Genomic DNA, 23,840 nt, shown 5'->3' with positions numbered 1-23,840 from the left:
TCTTTCACTAAAAGTTCTTTGGCAATTCTTTCATCTCAGATCTTCATCTGGAATTTTGGCTTCAGCTATATCAATTGGAAATGTAGCAGGACTCGTGCAGTTCCGGAAAAATGTTAATCTCCCACGGCGAAAAGAAAAACTTACGAGCGAACGTACTTTGGGAAATTTGCCTCGCCTTTTCTCCTCTACTTGGGCTCACCGAAAATGCCTGGATGACTGCCGTCTCAAGTAGCTTGAATTGCCGTCTCTAAGAAACTGAAAATGCTGCCTCCAAGAAAAATGAAACTGTTGTCAACTGTCAATCAGGATCCCTCTGGACTGGAAACTTTTCTCTTCTACGGTGTTTGGGACTTCTTCTTTTGGCAATTTGAAAGCCCTGTCTGTGGCCTAGAAGTCGTTTCTCTCTAGCGACGTCTCAAACCGAGACGCACCTTTCTGGAAGCGAAAAACTCCTCTCTCAACCAACGTCTGGATCTGGGATGCTCTCTGACGATGTCTGGAACCGAGCTGCCTCCTCTTTGACAGCGTCTGGAACCGGGCAGCCTCTCCTGTCTCTCTGTGGACATCTCTGGATCCATGCAGCCCTTTCTGTTTGCTTCAGTCCCGTTTTATTATACCTCCTCTGAGACCTTGCATGAAGTTTAGCAACCCCCAAAGAATCAGTATGATTCATCTTAAGTTTCAAGTTCGGCACGCCTTTTGTTCTCCTCCGTTTTCTTTTAATTGTAAGTTGCCACCCATCAGAAAGTTGTTTGAACCTTTCTGACTGACTTAGCAGATGTTTGCACTTACAGCCTGCAAGCCTTTCTCATACAAACAAATTTTAATAACAATCTTTCTAATGCCACCATGTTGATCTATTACATGCAGCTTCGGCGATATAAGCATTGCCTTTGTTTTTAACACTCTAACATATTCTTATTAAAGCAGTATAAACAGTAACTTCCAGAATGTTATTTACAATAACATCTAAAACAAACTATACAGAGACAAACAAAGTTTGTCTCTGTATAGTTTGAAACACTGCCTGTGCATCAAATCGTTTGCTATCATAGCTGTTCTTTTTAATTCCAGCAAGAAGGCAAATGAGGATTAATCTCCCTGCTGGTGGCCTGCTTGCACATTCTGAGTATTTTTTTTGTGCCCAGTGCTTGATGACGAGTCGAAATATTGGCTTATAATCTAATTAGCTAAATAAATTTAGTAAGTTGATTATTATTTTTAGACGTGTTTTCTCCATTGAACATTAACATGAGAAATTACCCTACTAATTGGTTAAAATGGAACATAATTTTATAAGAACTTCAAACTGCACTGCCCTTGTTTTTACAAACCCTAGTGATTACGAAATTACATTGCCCACATAGCCAAGTTATTGGTATAAAAGTGAAACAAAAAAAAATATTTTTTTAAATGTTATTCCACTTTTATATTAAGTTGGTGATGCGAAACCTCACCAGGTAATTATGTATTCCACACCACTCTGGAGAGGACTAAAGATTGTAAGGGGGTGTATTAAATACACTGAAAGATGAAACAAAAAAAAATGCAGTTTTCATTTTCAAAGGGCCATTTGGGCTGAATAAACGAAAATAATAGAATAGTACAAAATTTGTTTTATGACTACCTCTATCAGGTATCTCTCAAAAAGATTTCAAAATTTTATTTGGCCACCCACATAACATTTTCAGTCTTCAAAGTCTGCAATTTTTAATTTTTTGAAACTTTGTGGCAAAATTTTTCATAGGTGAAGTACTTCAGTTCAGGTGATTGGGATGTACATGTTCCAGTACATTGATAAATGAAACACAGAAATCTGAGTTTTGGATTAACACAGGACCTGCAGGGGTTGAGTACAGTATGGTGAAAAAGAATACTCAGAACACTTAAAGCAGGTGGATGCAATCTCAAAAAAAAAAAGTTTTTTTTCTCTTAAAATTCAAATCAGATATTAAAAAACCATACATCTTGAGCATTAAAATGACAGTAACAAAATCAGCTATTGGACAATATGAAATTAATCCATAATTGATTTTAAAACCCTCTGAAATTGTAAAAATTTTGTGTATCTACCAAATAAAAATGTCACCACAGTTAATAGGATGCCAGAAAAAGCTAAAAAAAAAAAAAAAATTCTTTCATCAATCTTGGAATGACCCATCATTGCAATCATAAGTACAAATACCAGGTTTTCTTTTCCATTTTGAAATTTGTCTACATCATTCAAGTGAAAACTGCATCCTTTTCAAGATCTTTATTTAATTAAAATTATAATTGTTTTGGTTACCTTTGTAGCTCTGTGGAAAAGTGGCATTTGCTTTCAGTGCACTATACCACCCAAAGAAAATATGTTAAATCCTGGTTGCCAGTTAGAGGCACTCTATTCCCTAGGCTTTCTTTCAACCATTTCTCAAGTTAGTCACTCTTTGACAAAGACAACTTAAGATTCCCCTCTGGAAACTTGGGTTTTTAATCCCACACATCAGAAATCAACCATAGAACTGACTCTGTTACATTAATGACAGACAGTGAAAGCTAAGGTTTAGGACTGCAAGTTGGCAATAGGTTCATGCCTTAGTCTCTTCCCCTCCTCCAATAAAGCCTTTATTCGTTGATAACTTGAGCTCATTAGTGAAGGCCAAAGGATGGAGGCTCACTGCCAACTTGTCTTCAGACATATTAAAATTAACTTTCATGGTTTACACACATAAAAAAATTATATAGTATTTTATTCAAAAACTCCATTTTTGTTACATGTGTAAGCTGTGAAAGTTATTTTAATGTTTAGTGCAGATGTTCCATTAAAACTATTTGTCTTCAGATAGTTGGGGCTAAAGGAGCTCTGCCTACTCTTTGTAAATTGAAAGGCATTAAAGGATTTTTTTTAAACTATAGTTGCTATCCTTTTTTTCTGATTCTTAATAGCAGCATAAATTGTTTTATAATTATTACGAGTAATCTCTTCTGTTTTAGCTTGTTTCTGTAACTGCAGTTTTAAGATTGGTTTTACTTAAACACTTTGTCTCTTTTCCAGTAATGCATTATTATCTGAGGTATTCTTATTTACTGATTTCTTACTGTTCACCTTCCTTGATTAAAAAAAAAAAATTGAGTATGAACTGTCATACAATATACATCTGGTTTTCACTATTGATTTGGTTTGTTTGGCTAATTACCAAATGGATACTCTATTCTTGCTTCATTTGTCATGTTAGTATGTTCTAACGAGATGAATAAGCCATTTGAAAGTGAGGAATGGTGATTTGATCATAATACATGGTTTTCTGTAGTTGATGTCAGATGATAAAAATTCATCTACCACCCAGGATAGTGAAATTTAACCCCCAGCATTTAGTGACAGGCAGAGGCTTTACCCTGCTTAGTCAGCAACGCAACAGGGAGTTGTGTAACATATTAATGAACTGTATGTAACTTAAGCACTGTATTGGTCATGTCTTTATTTTTCCATTTATGTTATATAATAAATATTCAAGAATTAAACATGCATTGTGCAGTGTAATTGTTCAGGTGAAAATGCAAACGGAAATTTCTCAGAAATGTAGGAATTTATTGAGTTTGATATATAGTGGCATTATCACTTTATATTCTGATAGGTGGAATCCAAGGAAGTGTAATCTCTAGTCCAGGTGTATTTACTCCTCCTGCTCATCAGTTTTGGATGACTGCTGAGATGGCATGTCATTTCATGAAATTTGCACGAGGCAGTTATGGATGGCCAATGTTTCTCTATTCCAACTGTCCAACAGGATTGTGCCAACTATGGAGCCAAGTAAAGTAAGCTAAACTAGTACTTTGAAAACACTATGTTCTGGTTTGCAGAACACACTATTTCATGAGAAAAAAAATCCTTCACTGTGAAAAAATTGATATTTCTAATAGTTTATTCCCCTGTAGTACAATGTTTTAGAAGGATTTTCTTTGTTTTTAATCATATAATAAAATATTTTTGTAGGAAATGCAGAATAGGGTTTGAAAAGTTATGAATTGATTAGAGATCTTTTATTCGTGTGTTGAGGCTTAAGTGCTGAGAACATGTTGGAGGTTTAATGGAATATTTACAGCACTAGGAAAGGATTAAAAACTAATTGTAATACTTCCAATGTTTCGTCTCAGTCACTCAGACATCTTCAGGGATTACAAATAATTCTTATAACACACTCAAATGCAACACAGTACTAAGTGAAACGTGGGTGACTCTCTAAAGTCCTATCTAGATGGTGGTGCACCCTCTATGGGCATTTGTAGGTATGTAAAGTGGGACCATACAATTGCCACCAAAATTTTTCATTCAAAAATATGAATGAAAATAAGACATAGTTTAATAATCATACACACTCACACTTATAGCAGATTTGTAGGGATCAACGAATGTTTTTTTTTCTATTGGATAGTTTGCAATGTTGAATTTTCATTGACATAGCATTGCTGTGGAGTTTTGTTTTCAGTAGTTTCTTATGGCATAGTTCTGAGGGGGGAAAAAATGAATTTTTAGGACAAGAATTTTGCATAAAAGAGCTCAAAAATAAGCTAGTTTTAAAAACACAAGTATACAAATACAAGACAGCAAAATTTTTTTAATATTTGATTTTGATGTTTTAGAAATTATTCATTTGAACTAATATCTTTTTTACAAAGCACAGGAGGAAAAAAAGTAGTCCTTGTTACTTTATCTTCAGACTGGTTTAGGATGCAAGAGATTTGAAAGAAGAATTGACCACCATTTAGTTCTGAACAAAGTGAAAATTACTATCACAGTGAAAAGTTGGATTTGTGGAAGACTTGGAAAAAAAAATCAAAGTTAAACAGTGTAAAGATATAAAAAAAATATGTAAGGTACATACTATAAAACAAGAAATAAACCTTAGAGAATGAATGATAAAATCTCAAAATATGGATTGACTCATCCATGGAAGCATATAGTAAATTGTGGTAAGGTTATCTGTAAAGAAAAATAAAAATTATCTGGTGGAGTTTAGTAGATAGAAGCTGAAGTTTAGAGGCCATATAGCAAAGACTGCAAATACAACTCAGAGAATAATTGTATTGTTGAAAAATATACTGATGTGTAAAAACCAGAAGACTAGATAAGCAGCAATAATCCAAGTGAGGTCATATCAAGGCCTTGTCACTGATCTGGTCTTCTAGTTCCAAGGTGATGCAGATACAGCAGAGAGAGAGAGAATACAAAAGAGTGTGTTAAAAATATCAGCAAAATGAAATATAGATTCTGAAAAGAGGTTGGGAATTTGTGAATTGTAGACACTACTAAACAGGAAAAAGAGGGGTGATGTAATAAACCTGCTAACTTCTGAATTAGTCATACAGGATACTAGTAGATGATATTTTTCATTATATAGAAAGTGCGGAGAGAATGGGAAGGCATGCATTTGTAGAAGTTTAGGATGGGGTGAGAGCTAGATTTTTCTCTCATAAAGTGGGGCGTCATTGAAATGGCTTGCCTGTTGAAGTGGTGAGTACAGTTAGTGTGAATGAATTTAAAAAAATTATAAAAGCCTGATTAGGTAATATGTGGCCAGGGAGGTTCCTGACTTCCTGAAGGTTTCTGATAAACACTTTTACAATATGTCCTCTGTACTTCAACTTGCCATCCATCAGCATTCCAATGTCCCTTACTTTGCATTAAACTCGTAACCACTTTCCTTTTTGCTCATTAATACCACCAGTCTGTTTAAATCATCCTTCATGATCTCATTATCAACAACTGAGTATTTCTCCTCATGTTATTTCTATATCATTAATTTATAAATTACATAGCCAGAAGCCATGTACATGGCCTTCAGACACTACTAGTCACAGACCTTCTGGACTCTGAATGATTAATATCATTCAGGAATAATCATCCTTGCAAGAATGATGCACCATTGCAAAGTGATCACTCAGTAATTCAACTATTTTGTCTGCTTCAGTCACCTTTCCATCATCAGCATTGTTGATGATGACGTCAGAATTATTCTGCTATAATCATTCTTCTTTTCACTTGCTACATATTGAAAGAACTGTTTGGGATTATCTTAGCTTTCACAGCTAATTTCTTCTAGTACTCTAATTTTGCCTTCCTTACCATAATGGTCACCCTTCTGGTCTGTACTTTATACTATTTTCATGTGCTTGATGATTCATGTTTCTCTTTAAATTACTTGCACAAACTTTTCCTATTTTGCAGCTCTTGTGTAGTGATGCTACTCATCCATTTATGTCTCACTTGATTTCTCCTCCTGACTCTAGTTTGCTACCAAAAACACCTTGTTTACCATTTCCCATGCACTGTCAACCAAACCTTGCAGTTTCTTATACCATGGCATTGCTCCAAGCAGTCTATAAAAATAGTTTGCCATATTACCAGCTTTGTAGTTCCATATATATCTCCTCTTAATTGAAAATTCCACACATTTAACCGCCTAGGTTAAAACTGCGCAATCACTCTCACCGTTGGCATCAATGTAGTTACATACAATTCCTCATTACTGGATAACATGCCTCAGCTAATTATCCCTTAGCAACAGCATAAATTCTATTTTCTTCTATCCATGTGTTCTTTCTTCTTAGTCTATGTTCTCATAGTTTGAAGTCTTCCAAAATAATTACTTCGCCTCCACTCCTCATTGAATTTATTTGCCAATGTATACCATCTACTTCATCCTTTCATTACCCCCCCCCCCAAGCCAGTAGCAGCGATTGACTGTGTATTTTGTCCTAGCAGTCTCTCTCTCACACACACACACACACACACACACACACTCACATCAAATGGCATCAAATCAACCTCCTACTACCTTTTCTCTTTATCTTCTCTGAAAATACTATACCCCTCGTATTCTATCCCACTGATTATGCCATCTTCTGACTATCGTATTCTGTCTTGTTACCTACAATACTTCAACATTTATTGTTCACTTATATTAGATTTTTCATCCATTGAACCCATGCCACACATCTGCAAACTGCATCATTCCTCCTGCATTTGACTATTTGCAATCTTACCCTTCTTCTCGACTTGCCCTCTATTACATGCAGTACACTAACCATCTTTATTCTTTTCCCTTTTTACTCCCTCAGTAACTCTTTCATTCCCTCCTTCATACTATACATGTCTTCTCGGTTTCAGAGCAAATGGTCCAAGATTTTTTGTCCGAGGGAACACTCGTCCAGTCGGACATTTCGTCCAATCTCAATTTGTCCTATATATCACTATGTCCAACCTAGATTTTTCCACTCAGCAGTGAAAACGCAAGAGTGATTCTGAGCCACTTGTTTTAATTTGTACAAAGTTCTACAAGATATGTATGTGAGCATTTAATTATAACAAATCAAATAAGGAAACAACAGAATTAATTCGGAAATTGATGTGAAAATGATGAAATCTGTGGAGATTGGAGAATTTAGTCTTCCTCAGCTGGGTTCACCTTCAAACGATAAGCGATTGACCGCAGATACATGTTGAGTCTGTTTTCAGCACAACAATATCCTTGTACAGCGGATATTGCTGTACTAGGGAGAAAATGCGTTTTGGTTATTTAGGTACTGGCTATTCACAGGAGCCCTGATGTTTCTTTGACCTCCATGGAGGCGTATTATATCTTGTTCGTTCTGCCTCTGCTCCTCCTTCAGGAAATCGATGAACCTACAAAGTGATGGATTTGTGGCGACATTGCAGAAACGAATAAACCAGTAGATTATACGGGAATTGTGGTGAATGAAGAGGAGGTGAGTAGTCTATTGCATAACCTCAATGTCAATACATCTGTGGGATTGGATGGTATACCAGCTCGTGTAGTACGAGAAGCAGCTAAAGAATTGTCAGTACCCTTGACCATTTTGTTTAATTTGAGTCTCGGGTCTGGGTTAGTCCCAGACTTCCCAGGGAAAATAGTTCCACTGCATAAAGGTGGTTCCAAGACTGCTGTTGTAAATTACCGACCGATTAGCATATCAGGAATCATTGTCAAGGTCTTAGAAAAATTAGTCAAGAAAAGAATACAGGATTGGATAGATGAAAATGGGATATTGTATGGGGGACAACATGGTTTTGTGAAGGGTAAATCATGCCTCAGTAACTTGCTCACGTTTTATAACACAGTGACGGCTGAACTGGATAGGGGTAGTGGGTTTACAGTGATACTACTGGACCTTGCCAAGGCCTTTGATAGGATACCACATGGAAACCTAATCAGTAAACTGGAGCAGATGGGGATGGATATAGGTTTGGTGAGATGGATAGGAGGGTGGTTGAAGGAGAGATACTAGAGAGTGGTTTATTCAGGAGTGGAGTCTAAAAGATGGCTTGTGACTAGTGGTGTGCCACAGGGCTCTGTTCTTGGACCACTGCTTTTCAATTTGTTCATCAATGATATTGGAAAGGATTTGAGAGGGAGTGTTCACTTGTTTGCTGATGATGCAAAGTTGGGTAGAGCAATTGTGAGTGCACAGGATGTCAAAATTTTACAGGATGATTTGGATAGTTTGGAGGACTGGGCTAGGAAAAATGGATGTCAGTTTAATGTGGCAAAGTGTAAGGTTATGCACTTTGGGGTGAAAAGAATAGCAGCAGTATATCGCATTGGTGGAACCGTACTCCAGGAGATTGATGAGGCCAGGGATTTGGGAGTGCTGGTGGATAGGGAGTTGAAATTTAGGGGGCACATTGCAAAAGTGACTAAAACAGCTCACCAAATCACTTGGGTTCTGAAAAATACTTTAACATGCAGAGACAAACAAGTTGTTGTTGTTCCTCTGTATCGAGCCTTGATAAGACCCCATCTGGACTTCTGTGCCCAGTTATGGGGCACCAGGATTTCTTCATGATGGGGAGGAAGTGGAGAGGGTCCAGAGACGAGTGACCAAGATGATAGCAGGTCTGTGGAATGAACCTTATGAGAATAGGTTGAAGATTTGTGGGTTGCAGAAATTGGACGATAGGCAAAGGAGGGGTGATATGATTGAGACCTTCAAATTACTGAAGGGTTTTTATAAGATTGATCCAGAAGATATTTTTGAAAATATGACTGGTGGTGGGAGGACTAGGGGCCATGCATGGATGCTGGGCAAGAACGTGGTTGACAAGGGTGTTAGAGCTAGGTTTTTTACTTGGAGAGTGGTGAATGAGTGGAATAAGCTTCCGGTCTGTTGTGGGTGCTACGACCGTGAATGAGTTCAAGGCAAGATATGATAGATACTGTGTGAATGTTGAATAGTTGTTCCAGACATGATGTTAGGGCCTCCCTTGATGAGTCTGTCGACTCCTTGGAGTTTCCCGGAACAATAATAATAATAATGGATGGTACACCATCAACTTTTGGAATTTGTTATGCCAACCTTCTACAGAATTTTTGGTTCTCTGTGTCCCATTGATGACCAAATCATGGACATTCCATACCTCAGGTGGAAAGCGAGGGTTTTCTGCCCTCTAATGTAAACATGTTCAACATACTCTGTCATTCCTTCCAGGTCTTCTGAAACACTCTTTGTAATGTAGTCAAATACCTCAAGTATTTGAGGTATTTGACTACATTGTCAAATACCTCAAAAAATTTGAATACGTTGTCGATCGGCACGAATGGCAAGCCGAACAGCATTGATGCTTCGTCATGTATAGGGCTTCCTGCAACTTTATACTGCTGTGACAGACCCAAAGCCACCAAAGGGCCTGAGAAAAGTGAAATAGACAACACTTTATATTTGCATTAGGAAATATCTCCCGTGCAGCATTCATATTTGCCAGTTTTCGAAATCCATCATTATAGTATGTGGATTCACGGTCATTCCTGCTTGTTTTGCAGTGTTGACAGCATGCTGGTATATTGACTGATATGTAGTCTCAGTTCTTTCGGGAGTTAGAGTGTACACCAGAGGCACATGGCATGCTCTAGAAATATTCCATGCATAGTAAACAACTGAGCAAATTGTCAGGGCACGGTTTTAAATGTGCCATCGGAGAAGATAATGTCACTCGCTCCAAGTAATCTTACTTTCTCCATTGTGGCAAAAACAAGAAGACAATCCTTGTCCTGTACCAGAATCATAAAAAATAAATCTGTCATGATTTGATGTTACTTGATATTCTTCCGATATCTCATCTCCAACCAAACTTGTGAGAGTATGAGACCTCGTGGTGTTCTGCCACCTAATGACTTGCCACAGTAAACTATTCCTCTCCGGCAACATAAGTAATACTTCATCTTGCTGAACTTGTCCTATAACCATACGCATAATGTGTGAGGGTGGACCATGCATATTGTCTTGCACCCTTCTCTTTAGATTATTTTTAACTTTCCTAACCTCTTCATCCTTGCCGTCTTTGTACACCACGATGTTGTCTAAACTGACAGTTGTGATGCACCTAGCATTGCAACTGTCACGAACCTCGCATCACCAGTACCGTGTAGTCTTATTCTTGTTATAAGAGTGAAAATGATAAGAATAATTTTGTAGATAAAGCATTGGTTTACCCTGTCACACCTCACAATTTCTGCCATATTCAGCACTGCCAAATTTTAAGGATAAATTGCAAAAAAATTGTAACGTCAACTGACTATTATTAACGATCACAAATTACTTATAACTCCTTGGACTAATATGAAGAATTGGGTAAATAGGATTGGACGAATAACCTCAAACCCAGGTGCTTTCAGGGCATTTCATCCAATTATTTTCAATTGGACAAAATGTTCTACTGGACGAGATTTTGATTGGACAAACTGTCTTGAAACCATCTTCTCCCTTCAAATTATTCATACCTGCCAAAACAATCAGTTCTTTCACTTTGCCTTTCTTTTCCTAATTGCATCACTAACATTTGTTAAACTTTGCACCTGGGAGTATGATTTCATCACACTCTTACTGTGGAATCACAGTAGAAAATTCTCTCCCTTACTTAGTTAAACATTCCTTTCTAATTTTCCACACTTCTTTCTATTCTTGCTGTACCACTTGAGAGAGGTTTTGCATTCTCTCGGGCTTGTTCATTTCTTGTAAAGCACTCTGCATAAGTGCACACACACACTCTCTCTCTCTCTCTCTCTCTCTCTCCCCACCTCCCCCCCCACACACACACAAATGTAACTTGTTTCTGTGTATGTATATGTGTGGGTGTACACGTGCACGCGTGCACTCTCTCCCCACAGTGATCTTAATATGAAGGGCAAAATGCAGGAAATTAAAATTATTACTCCATCACAGTAGTAGTAGTAGTATTCTCTGTAAGGAATGTTGATGTTTATGAGCAACTGGAGATTGGGGTTTCATGTATGCTGTTCGACATCCACAGTGAGTGAATATCGAACACTGTACATGAAAATATCTGTAGAAGAGACACAAAGCAGAAACAATACATCTGTGGTGAGATAGTGATTGGATGGAGTTAGTCTGAGAGAAGGGTCACCAGTTAACCGAATCATCCCTTCTAAACAGCATCAAGCATTTTAAAGAGGGTCTTGGTTCTGCTTTTATACATGTAAAAAGCAAAAAACGATGAATAAAACTGTTTTTTAAAACTCCGTTAACCAAAATTTTCCCCTTATTTACACTTCTAATATATAAGAAATCCATCTTAATATTATATTTTTAAAAATGTAACAAAATTATTATTAAATTTATATTTATATATATATAAGCATAAAAGTTTTCTAAGCATTCCTTACTTTTGAATTTTGATATCGGCTAGAAAAGAGAGTGTGGCAAAGTTTTCTTTGAATCTATTGAAACCGACCAACATCAACCTAATTTGTTAAAAAAAAAAAAAAAAAAAAAAAAAAAAAAAAAAAAAAAAGATGGGGAGTCATTCATTCCATTTAAAATATGACCACTATTCTTGTAGTACCCCCCCCCCTTATTACCAGAACTATTACTACATTGCATGGCATCTATTGTATAAGATGTTTGGATGTTGCAGAAGATATTCTTATAATGTTGTTGGGATTGCTTTTCATAGATCTTTGAGTTTGGAGTGAAGGATTCAAAAGCCTCGATCCACATAATTATTATTACTATTATTATTATTATTGTTAATTTGACACCTGCAAAAAGTCCAAGGGACTCATCGAGGGAGGGCACCTATTCTACAACTCTCCATCTCCACCAACTATTGCGAATCACATCATCTACACCAGTGTTTCTCAGATTTTTCCTACGATGGAACACTTAACAAATCCTGAAATGTTCACGGAACACCTTGGTTATTTTGTAATGTATTAATAATTAATTATGTCATAATCATAAAGAGTATTAGTACACTTATGTATACGGTGTGACATGTTGACAAATATAAAATTACATTTCAATCAGTTATCAATCACTGGACTAATTAAATCTTGTAGCATATTGTAGTTTCCTCAGGCCAACATCATTAAATTGATTTCTGCTGATTTTCATTGACATATCCCATTCTGATCACCAAAAATTTATAATATTATAAATACTTACGAGTGAATGCGGACTTTCTCCTGTGTGCTGGTAGTTTTCCCCTCCTTTTGTATATCCTGGAGATCGCTTTTCAGACATTTTTTCATTTATTTTTATTTCATTATCTTTGTATATATTCATTATTGCATGTAGTAAACTATTGGGTATATTTATTCTTTGTAATATATCAAACAGTCTATATCTTTTTCAAATGCTTTTTCGTAATCTATAAACAAAAGATGAGTTTATTAATTAAATTCTCTTATTTTTTCTATAAGTAGTTTTAAACTTAAAAAAAAGCTGCATTTTTTAAACTTATAAAAGTTTTAAAAAGCTGCATCCAGTTGATAGGCTGGAGGTGGATGAATCACTATCTGTTGCATCACAAACACCTTCAATAAGAGATTTCTTAACTTGTTCAAAATTAAACAGTCCTTTGTCTCTTATTCATATTAAAATTTAAATCTCTAGGCCTATTACTTTTAAAAAATCATCGCACTACAGTTACGAAACAAGCACTTTCACCCTACAATATGAACTTGCAAAGAAAGCATTCAGTATTACTATATTTGAGAACCAGATACAAACTAACTTGATCTTCAATTTCAGTGGAAAAATTTTCTTTATACTTCCTTGCTGATTCTAAATAATGATCACTAACATTTGCAACACAGATGTTATTTCATTCAGTTTTGAGAACAGAGGATATGCCACATTGTTGTAATCGGCTTGGAGGCAATTTTTATGGCTGGTCATAAACAGCGGTATTCCCTTTCCCGAATTACTTCCATGTTTAAAAATATGTAGCTTGGTCACTGACATCACGGAACTTATTCACTTTCCGCAGAACACAATTTGGGAAACCCTGATCTACACCAATGCCATCTACTGCCCACAGCAGGATTTGAACTTGCAGCCTTTTGGCTGGAGAACGGATATGATAACCACTTGGCCAACCAAGCCATTGTTGTTGGTCGAGTGGTTAGCAGAGATGTTCTGTGGAATTCTATAATTCCATAGAATATATTCTATAATTCTATGTTCTATAATACAGAGATGTTCTCATCATCATCATCATCATCAAATTCCTGCCATGTACCCTCAAGGGATTTACACGATATGATAGTACTACATGAAAAATTTACATCATTACTAACTTCCTATCTACAATTTTCCTCCAAATCAGTCTGTTACTTGTCAAGACTCCAACATTATCAGATCTTATATTTCTATCATCTAAGGCACTTTGTACCGTATCAATCCACCTATATCTTGGTCTTCCTATGGGTCGTTTTCCTGCCAACCTGGCAGAGAACACTTGTTTTGCTAATCTATCCTCGCCCATTCTGCTTAAGTGACCATATGACCTGAGATTAGCTCTGCTAATGCATTCCTGGATGCTGACAATGTCAAGTTCTTTCCTAATATCTTCGTTTTTAATAAGATATTGCCATTGATGCCATCTGTTCACGCCTCTAATCTTTCTCAGGACTCTCATATCTGCGGTCTCTAGTCTTTGGTCAAGTGTTTTACTTCTGACCCAGCTCTCAGATCCATAAGTTAAAACTGGTTTGAACACTCTTGTATACAGCTAATTTAGTGTTCCGACTAATTTCTCTCTTATTCCATATGAATTTATTCAATTGACTTCCTACCATACCAGCTTTGTTGATTCTGTTGTCTATTTCCATATTTAATTTACCATCTTCACTAAAAATTGTGCCTAAGTAGGTGAAATGTTTTACTTGTTCCACAGGTTCTCCGTTCACATTGCAGTTGACATTTTCAATGATTCTGCCTATTTTCATTGTCTTTGTTTTTTTATTGCTGTCCTTCATACCATATCTATTATAACATTTATTCAATTTATTCAGAGAATCTTACAGACTTGTAGCGGATTTATTTAGAAGTATAACATCGTTCGCATAAAGCAAAGAGCTGACATTAACATCTCCAATTTTGATATCATGTTTAAAACCACTTTCCTTCATAATGTGATCCATATAAGTAATGAATAACAGAGGGGATAATGTACAACCTTGTCGCACACCAGATTTAACATTAAACCATCTTCCTGTACTTCCTGATTTACAACTCAAATAAAGACTAAGTATTGCTTGATATAATGCCCCACTTACACCATATAACTGTAGCGTATTGAATAGCTTCTCTCTTGGCACCTTGTCATACGCCTTTCCCCAATCGCCAAAACTTAAATACAGATCTTTGTTATATTCCCATGATTTCTCCACTATTTGTCGTAAAGAGAATATCTGATCCTGACAGCCTCTATTTGACCTGAATCCAGCTTGTTCTTCACCAAGCTTTTCTTCCACAATTCTTCTCAACCGTTTCTCAAGTATACTTGTATAAAACTTGCCAGGGACACTCAGTAGGGAAATGCCTCTGTAATTCTCACATTCAGTTTTATTTCCCTTTTTATATATGGGTACTATGAGAGCTCTACTCCAATCATCGGGAATTCGTCCCTCTGTCCAGGCTTTCTGAACTACGCAGTGCAGCCACTGTAAGACTTTTATACCACCACACTTCAGCATTTCTGGTCGAATATCATATACTCCTGCTGCCTTTCCACATTTCAAGCCTTTAATGGCTTTTTCTACTTCAAGTATGGATATGTATTCCTGACTGCATGCCTGGTCAGTGTTTTTTATCACTGTGCTGTCATCACTGCGTGTTTCATTTAGCAGTTTTTCAAAGTAATTACTCCATACTTCAAGGATATCTTTTTCTCCTGTTTTCATGTCACCTTTATCATCTCTAACTCCTTTTACAGCACTCTTTCCTCCATTCCTAAGCTTCTTCAACAACCTCCAGAATATTTTGCCACCATCTTGATATTTATTTTCTATGTTCTTGCCAAAGTCGTCCCATGACTTTTGTTTAGCTAGTTTTACACAGTGTTTAGCTTTCTTGCATTTGTCTCTGTATTCTCTAAGAGCACAAGCTGACTTATTTGCCAAGAACTTTTGATATGCTTTCTTCTTTTCCTTCACTGCCTCTTTAACTTCCTGTGTCCACCATGGAGTTCTAATTTTTCTATCCTTGCAGACAACTTCACCACTTGCCTCTCTAGCTGAATTAATCAAGGTTTTCTTCATAGGTTGCCACTGAATCTCCAAGATTTGGTTCCTGTTCTCAAACTCTTTCATTTTTTCTTCCATAATCTTTGTGTATTTTAGTCTACAGTTCACATCTGAGAGCTGCTCAACTTTTATTCCCTTTAAAACTTTCTTACATGTTATTCTTTACAATATAAAATTCAGTTTTATCCTGCTCAAGACTAAATAGTGATTACTTCCAATTTCAAATCCTCTGTGCACTCTGGTGTCCTGCAAGGGAGAAAACATCACTATCAACAATAATATAGTGAATGAGACTTTTCTTATTCCTTGCCTCTTCTCTCCATGTGAATTTGTGCACATTTTTATGTTGGAACCTTGTGTTAGTAATAACCAGTCCATGTCCTGAGCATAAATCCAACAGATATTTCCCATTATTAGTAGCTGTGCTCTTTTCTCCAAATTTTCGAAAAATATTTTTGTATGACTGACAATCATTTCCTACTATGCTATTTAGATCCCCAACAAGGACCAACTTTTCCTTTTTCATTGTGTCGGTTGCTTTTTCTAAAGCCTCAAAAAATTCCTCCAGAGATGTTCTATGAAATTCAAATATAATGAATTTGGCAGCCATAGTAACACCTGGAAGCCACTCTCAAATGATATTGCCAATGTGTTGCAAGCTGTTATCTGTAGAAAGTACCTGAGCGATCTGGAAAGAGACCACAGTTTTTTGTGTATGGGTAGGACAGGCTTGCATTCATGAGGCATAGACCTCATCTTTACTTGTGGCGAATATTCCCATTGGTCCAGCAGGTACTGTTATGCTCAATTCTTCTGCTACTAGAATCTTAATTACCACCTGTAACTACACCACTCTGTGAATAGCCTACAGTATTGCCAATTTACAGGATATTGCTATATTAAACCACTCCACTGAAACATTCCTTTTACAAAATCTATTATTATTATATGAAGTAAATAACTCTAATCAGATCACATTCCACCGTGTTAATCAGCAACTTGAAATGAAAAGTATGTTGCACACCTGTAATAAACATGGTAATGACTGCTGCATTGAGGATGAAAGAAGCGCTTCTGCCACCTATATTTATGCCTTTAATATTTAATGCATTTAAGCAGTTAAAATATCATGACCACAGGTGTGGTCATGATATTTTGACTGCTTAAATGCATCTTAAAGAAGCAGGGGAATTATACTACTTTGTATTTTCCTGTATATAATATTTTGACTGCTCAAATGCAGTTAAAAAACCAAGGGATTAATAAAGTGTTCTAGTATAATACTGGACACAAGGCATATTCTGGTAATTGGACCACATTTTTTTTAGTAAGCTAAAAGCACAAAGAAATAAAACCCGACAAGTTTCATAAGTCGTTTGACTTACATCTTCAGGGGTAAAAGGTAACTGAAAGTTAAAACAACAACAAAGATAAATTAATAGTTCATACCATACAGTTGTAGCTGTCTGACTGTTTATAAAATTAAAAATCAGAATGTTTAAACAATGCTGGATGATGCCACGTTCTGTTGTTCACGATCATAATGTCCGCAGTCTGATTGAGGTATATTTTTTATCAAGGCTGACCAAACTTGGTGTAGAATTAAGCCTTGGTTTTTAATTGCATTGTGTTGGAATTCTAAGCATGTTTGCAGCTTCTTTAAATTTCCTTATGTAACAGTTTTTTTATATAAGACATGTTTGTTTTCTGCCAGAGTACATTGTGGTCGGTGGAAGTGGTATGGAAAGCTAGACCTGATTTGTGTTCTCTTCTGTTTTGTACATCCTTTTGGTGTTCGTTCATGCGTATTTCCCTCTCCGGCTTTAGCTAACGTATTTATGGAACATTTTGAAAATAATGCTTTAATCAATTATCATGAAAAACCAAAAATTTGGCTATGCTATGTAGACGACATTTTCATCATTTGGCCAGGAACAACAGATGAACTCATTGCTTTCGAAAATTACCTGAATAATTTACATAAGAATATAAAATTTACTTTAGAACAAGAAGAACTTAGAAAACTTCCTTTTCTTGACATCCTATTAGAAGTCAATGAAAAAGATAATAAAATTTCTTTCTCAATATATAGAAAACCCACCAACACAGGAAGATTTCTTAATGCGGCCTCACACCACCACCCTTCGCAAAAAATAGGTCTAATAAAAACCCTGAGGGACAGAGCTTATAATATTTCCAGCAGAGAAATGAAGAATTGGAATATTTAACACAGATCCTCAAAAAAAAACAGGTGTTTATAAAATTTATTGTTCTTGCGGCGTCTGCTATGTAGGACAGACAGGAAGATCTGGGGAAATATGCATGAACGAACACCAAAAGGATGTACAAAACAGAAGAGAACACGTATCAGGTCTAGCTTTCCATTCCACTTCCACTGGCCACAATATACTCTGGCAGAAAACAAAAATGTCTTATATAGGAAAAAACTGTTACATAAGGAAATTTAAAGAAGCTGCAAACATATACCTCAGTCAGACTGCGGACATTATGATCGTGAACAACAGAACGTGGCATCATCCAGCATTGTTTAAACTTAGCACTGCTTTGAGTCAGCTACAACTGTATAGTATGAACTATTAATTTCTCTTTGTTGTTGTTTTAACTTTCAGTTACCTTTTACCCCTGAAGATGTAAGTGAAATGACTTACAAAACTTGTCGGGTTTTATTTCTTTATTGTGCTTTTAGCTTAATAAAAAAAATGTAGTCCAATTTCCAGAATATGCCTTATGAACTTCTAAACCACAGAAACCTCCACTTATATAATACTGGACACTTTTTTGTGTAGTATCATATAGTGTTTGCTGTTATTCCCAGTATTATACTGAACATTATTGTTTATTTTTTTTTTTGCCTCTTTAATCTGCATTTACACTGGTTGATATGAATTAAGTGACTCTAATCAAATCATATTGCATGGCCAAAAATTAAACTTTGTGTTTGCTATGATTAATTCACAAGCCTTTTGATTTGACTTAGTTGGGAAGACTAAAATTGAGATCATCATCATAATGCTAATTATGGATATAGACCATTTTGGTCTGTTCCAGTCTCATTATCCATCTAATATTCTTTTTTGAGGTCTACCTGGCCTTCTATTTCCAACTGGATTATATTTTATTATTTGTTTAGGATATCGGGTGTATGCCATTCAGTTTACATGTCCTATCCATTTTTGTTTATAATTGTTTAGTTTTTCTTCTGATGATTTTGTTTTTAGTTCTTTCAAAATATCTTTGTTCCATTTTTGTTCTAATAATGTGTATTTTGCAGTTCTCATAAATCTCATTTCACTTGTTTTTATTTTTTGTTTATTGCCAAATTTCACTGCCATATGATAATGTGGACACTGCTAAAGTATTGTATATTTTTCAAGCATGTTTCTTTTTGTACTATATTTGGATTGAATGTTCTATTTATCATAGACCTCTAATCTGTAAAAATTTTGAAGTTTTTAATTTTGTCTTTTTCTCCTTCATATGATATTTCACATCCAAGATAATGAAAGTATTTATCTATTCTATTATTTTATTATTAATAACTATTTTACTTCTAACTGGAGTTTGTCCACAAAATGACATTGTTTTAGTTGTATCTGGATATTTTCATTCCAAACTGTTCTACTGTACATTTAAATTATATATTGCTCTTTGTAAAATTGTCTTCCTTATCTGATATTATTACCTGATCATCTGCAAATAATGGCGTATTTATTTTATTATTCCGAGAAATTTCTATACCTGGATATTGTTTAAGGTGTTCCACTGTATTAATATTTCATTAATATAAATATTGAAAAGTGTTGGAGACTGAGGACATCCCTTACTGCTTGGTTTATAGATTGTTTTTCAGACATTTTTTCATTTATTTTTATTTTATTATCTTTGTATATATTCAATATTGCATGTAGTAAACTATTAGATATATTTATTCTTTGTAATATATCAAACAGTCTATATCTTTTTACTTTGTCAAATGCTTTTTTGTAATCTATAAACAAAAGATGAGTTTCTAAATTAAATTCTCTTCTTTTTTCTATAAGTAGTTTTAAACAAAAAGCTGCATCCATTGTAGAGCATCCTTTTCTAAATCCATGTTGACATTCTAATAATATTTTTTCACTGTATATTTTCAATTTTTCATTAAGTATTCTACTATATATTTTGTAGCATGTATTCATATTAGACTAATACCTCTGTAATTAGCAGGTTTTGTTTTATCCCATTTTTAAAATATAGATATTACTATATTTGTATTCCATTCTATTGGTATATGTCATTTGTATATATTTTATTTAAAAATTTTAATAATCTCCGATTGAAAGTTTTTTCTGCAAATTTATACAGTTCGGAGTTTATCCCGTGTTCTCCTGCTGATATGCCATTTTTTTATTTTACTTAAATTGTCCTTTAATTCTTTCATTGTTATTATATCATTTAAAGCATTTTGTAAGTTATTGGTGTAATTTTTTTTATGTTAGTATTATCTGTCCAAAGATCTGTGAAGTAATCCAAAAATTCTTTTACATCTATTTCACAATTTATATTTGCAGTTTCTTTTATATCTGCATTCATGCGTTTTAGTATTTTATGTGCATTGGGTCTTATTTTGTATATGTCATTTTCTAGATATGATGCCTATTTTTCCCAGCATTCCCTGTGTCTCTTTCTGGTTTCTCTTTTGGCTATTGCTTGTCTTTTTTTATATTCAATTTCATCTTCTTGTTTGTTTGTTTTTTTGCTATTTAACCATCTTTTAAAGGCCAGTTTTTTATTTTTAATTATTGTTTTTATGATATTTTTTGTGTGTTCCTAGACTTTCATATGCTGCCGATGTAATAATTTCTTTTATATTATTCCATTCTTTCTTGATGTCTTTATTTTCTTTTATTTTTTCTAAATAGTTATTAATCCTCTGTTGGTATAAATTTCTTATACTTGAATTATTTAATAGTTATTAGTATCATTTAGTAGTTGAATCATTTAGTAATTACTTTGTAATTAGATTTTGTTTCTCTGGTTTATTTATTTATTTTTTTTTGTATTTTTTGTAACCAGTTTAGTTTTGCCTGCACTAAATAGCGATCTTTGTCAATTTCTAGCCCTCTTATGACTAACATCTAGTAAGAAGTTTGCTGCTTTTCCATTTGCTAGATTTGTCATCTTGCACAGCATGTATATTTATGTATATTTTTATGTTTGTAGAATGCATTCATTATTTTTAAATTGCTGATCTCCAAATTTTTCTATATTATTATTGATTTTTTTTTCATTCCTATTCTGGCACTAAGCTCTCCGGCTGTAATTATATGGTCTGTTTTATTTAATTTTTCATATATTCCTTTAAATTTTCTTTATTTAACTTTAATCGCACTTCTAAATTCTAGTATGTATAATGAGTTATTTTTGCTTTAGTTGATATGTGGATTTAATCATTATACCAGCTTTTGCACATATTTGTTTGTCCACTCCACTATATATGATATGATAATCAGTCATTTTGTTCCTTTAAGTTTCTTTTTTGTTTCTGTAAGAACTGCAATTTCTATATTTTCATCATTTAAAATTTTATCTGAAATTTGTCTCCATGATGGGAAAAAAAAGAAATGCTGCTGTTGTTAGATCATCCAGAGGGTGCCACAAGGAGATGACAGTCAACTAATTACCTTTAATGAAAACCCCAAATACCTTGGAGTTACTCTGGATTCATCACTAAGCTTCAATAAACATATCAACAATGTTGCAGTCAAAGCAAAAAGAAGACTAAATATGAAAAGTATCTCAGGTAAAGAGTGGGGAGTCGATGTTAAAACCTTAAAAGTCACATACACCTCTATCATCCGACCTATAATGGAATATGCTTCACCTATCTGGATGCAAACATCACGAACCAGTTTAGACAAGCTTATAAAAATTCAGAAAAAGCTAGAATCATATGTGGACTAAAGAATACAACCCTTGGAAAAATAGTAGAATTCGAATCCAACCTTGTTCCTTTAAAAATTAGGTGGAAAAAATAATATTTTTTCTACAAATTTAGTAAGAAAATATCACTAAATTTGTAGAAAAAAGAGCCAACCTTGCACATCATAGAACAAGTGAACTATTTAAAAATTGGCAACCAACAAACAGAGTAAAGAAAAAATCAACAATGCATGAAATCATGGAAAATAAAATTCCCTTGGATTGTCCAAATAAAGTAGCCAACTACCCAGCATTTCCTTCAAATCAAGACAGAAAAAATATAGTTATCAACTTTGAAATAGGAAACATAAGAAAAAAGCCTAGAAAACTCTGAAATCTTGAGATCATTAGCTCTTTTCAAAAATAATGGAATATGGACCTGACTATAAAGATCTACACAGATGGCTCCAAAATTCCAAATGGCAATTCTGAAAGTGGCATACTCATCTATGGCTCTCAAAATATAGAACTAAAAACAACTAACAGTATTGAATGTATGCATACCATGCAGAATTAATAGCCATTAACACAGCACTGCCACATTTGGATAAACAAAACCCAAAGGGGTTTTTATTTTTCACCAATTCCTTAGCAGCCCTTCAAGCTATTAAGAACTTCCACACTAGCCATCAAGAAATACTTAGAGAAATTGCAAAAAACATAAACAAACTACATAAGAATTCCGAAATAATTTTCCAGTGGATCCCATCCCATGTGGGATTAAAGGGAAATGAAACTGCAAATGTAGTAGCAAAAATGGCTGCAACATTAAGTGATACCACAGATTTCAATCTTTTTAAAACCACCCAAAAAGAAAACATAAAAAGAATGATTCTCCGGGACATGAGTCACCGTTGGTATTCAGCTGAAAAACCAGGAGCTACCATCAACTCTAAGTTTAATTGCTGTGCCACTACCATGATCTCTCACCTCAAGACCAGCCACACAAGACCAATCAAGTTTAGCAACGGCATAAAAGTCTTCCCCATCTGCAAAATCTGTAACATCGAGGAAGCATCGGCAATGCATTTACTAAATTATATGAATATTTTCAAATGTGAACTTTATAACAACCCAGAAAAGGTGCTGTATAAAGTACACGAATTTGACCTCTATGAGCTGGTGTAATAATACCATGGGATGATTAAAAATATTATATCTAATTCTTCTTTATGTGCTATGCTTCTAATGTTCCATGTATCATATTTCACCACATTTTTCTTTTTCCAAAGTTTCTTAGCCTTTTCCCATGTATTCTGTCCAGTTTGGATTTTGTTGCGACTTGAAAGTAATGTGTTTCCCTATGTCAAGTTACTAGCATGACGATAGGTATCCTAGTGGTGGTCCTATTGCCTTAAGATGGTAGCCCATCTTAAGGCAATAGGCTTGCCTTTTTTAGTAGATAGTCAACTGCAGTTTGAGAGACAAGAGTCACCCTCTCACCCTCGAATTGCTGTAATAGCACTGGGGAGGGTGAAGAGAGAGTAGAGGAAAGAAGAGTATATATGATATACCAAGGGTATATTGTAGGAAGTAAGATCAGGTCTAGCTCGGGTATCTTGGGTTTTCCTTGCCCGTACTCCCCAGTGTGAGCCCCTTTTGATTTGACTGATTTGGGAAGACTAAACTTGAGATAGTTATAGCATGTGTTTTAACTGGATTAGAATTACTTGACAAGAATATAATTTGTTATATATAATATAAAAATACTCTACTCTGAGTTAATTTCACCATAATTACCTGAATGGCATGAACATTTCTTTGGCATTAAACAAAAACCGTTGGAACATTTAATGCATCTGCCATAATGCTTTCTGAACATTTTCCTATTTCTTTCATGATATATATATATATATATATATATATATTTTTTTTTTTTTTTTTTTTTTTTTTTTTTTTTACATTTCAGTTTTTAATTACTAGAACAGCAGTTATGAGCTTTGCACAAAATTTTAACCAAAATTAAATTGATGATGATTATAGGTGAATAAAATATAGTGTAAAATCAATATATAGTGCCAATAGTTTTGAAATCCGGACAAGTTGTTCTAGTACTAATGAAGACCAAATCACGTTTGGTTTTAAAAAAGCAAAAATATTTGATTAGGTTGTGAATGGAAGAAGCACCATTAATAGTTTGGTAAATATTATTATTATTCAGTCATTAAGCATTCTGGAAATTATTATTCTTTTGAATTATGTATGATAACATTTCACATTTATCTGATCCTATTAATCAGTATATTGCATATGCATGCAACAGGCTTAATTTTACAAATTTCTTAGTTTTTGTGTAAGAGAAAACAAAAGCAA

General features: G+C 34.6%; 1 protein-coding gene across 1 annotated transcript in view; it reads left to right on the top strand.

The window, feature by feature from the left end:
- Positions 1-23,840, top strand: part of LOC150097350 (diacylglycerol lipase-beta-like) — a 290,177-nt gene that overhangs the window by 171,166 nt on the left and 95,171 nt on the right. The window contains exon 8 of the mRNA XM_090407293.1: positions 3,615-3,795. Within this exon, the coding sequence (XP_090263419.1) occupies positions 3,615-3,795 (181 nt within the window). The remainder of the gene's footprint in view (positions 1-3,614; positions 3,796-23,840) is intronic.

The sequence above is a fragment of the Typopeltis vanoorti genome, chromosome 17 (genome assembly GCF_054136105.1).
Source record: "Typopeltis vanoorti isolate ZY-2024b chromosome 17, IOZ_Tvanoo_1.0, whole genome shotgun sequence".
In the NCBI taxonomy this organism is placed as follows: domain Eukaryota; kingdom Metazoa; phylum Arthropoda; class Arachnida; order Uropygi; family Thelyphonidae; genus Typopeltis; species Typopeltis vanoorti.
This window is presented reverse-complemented; position numbering and strand designations above follow the sequence as displayed.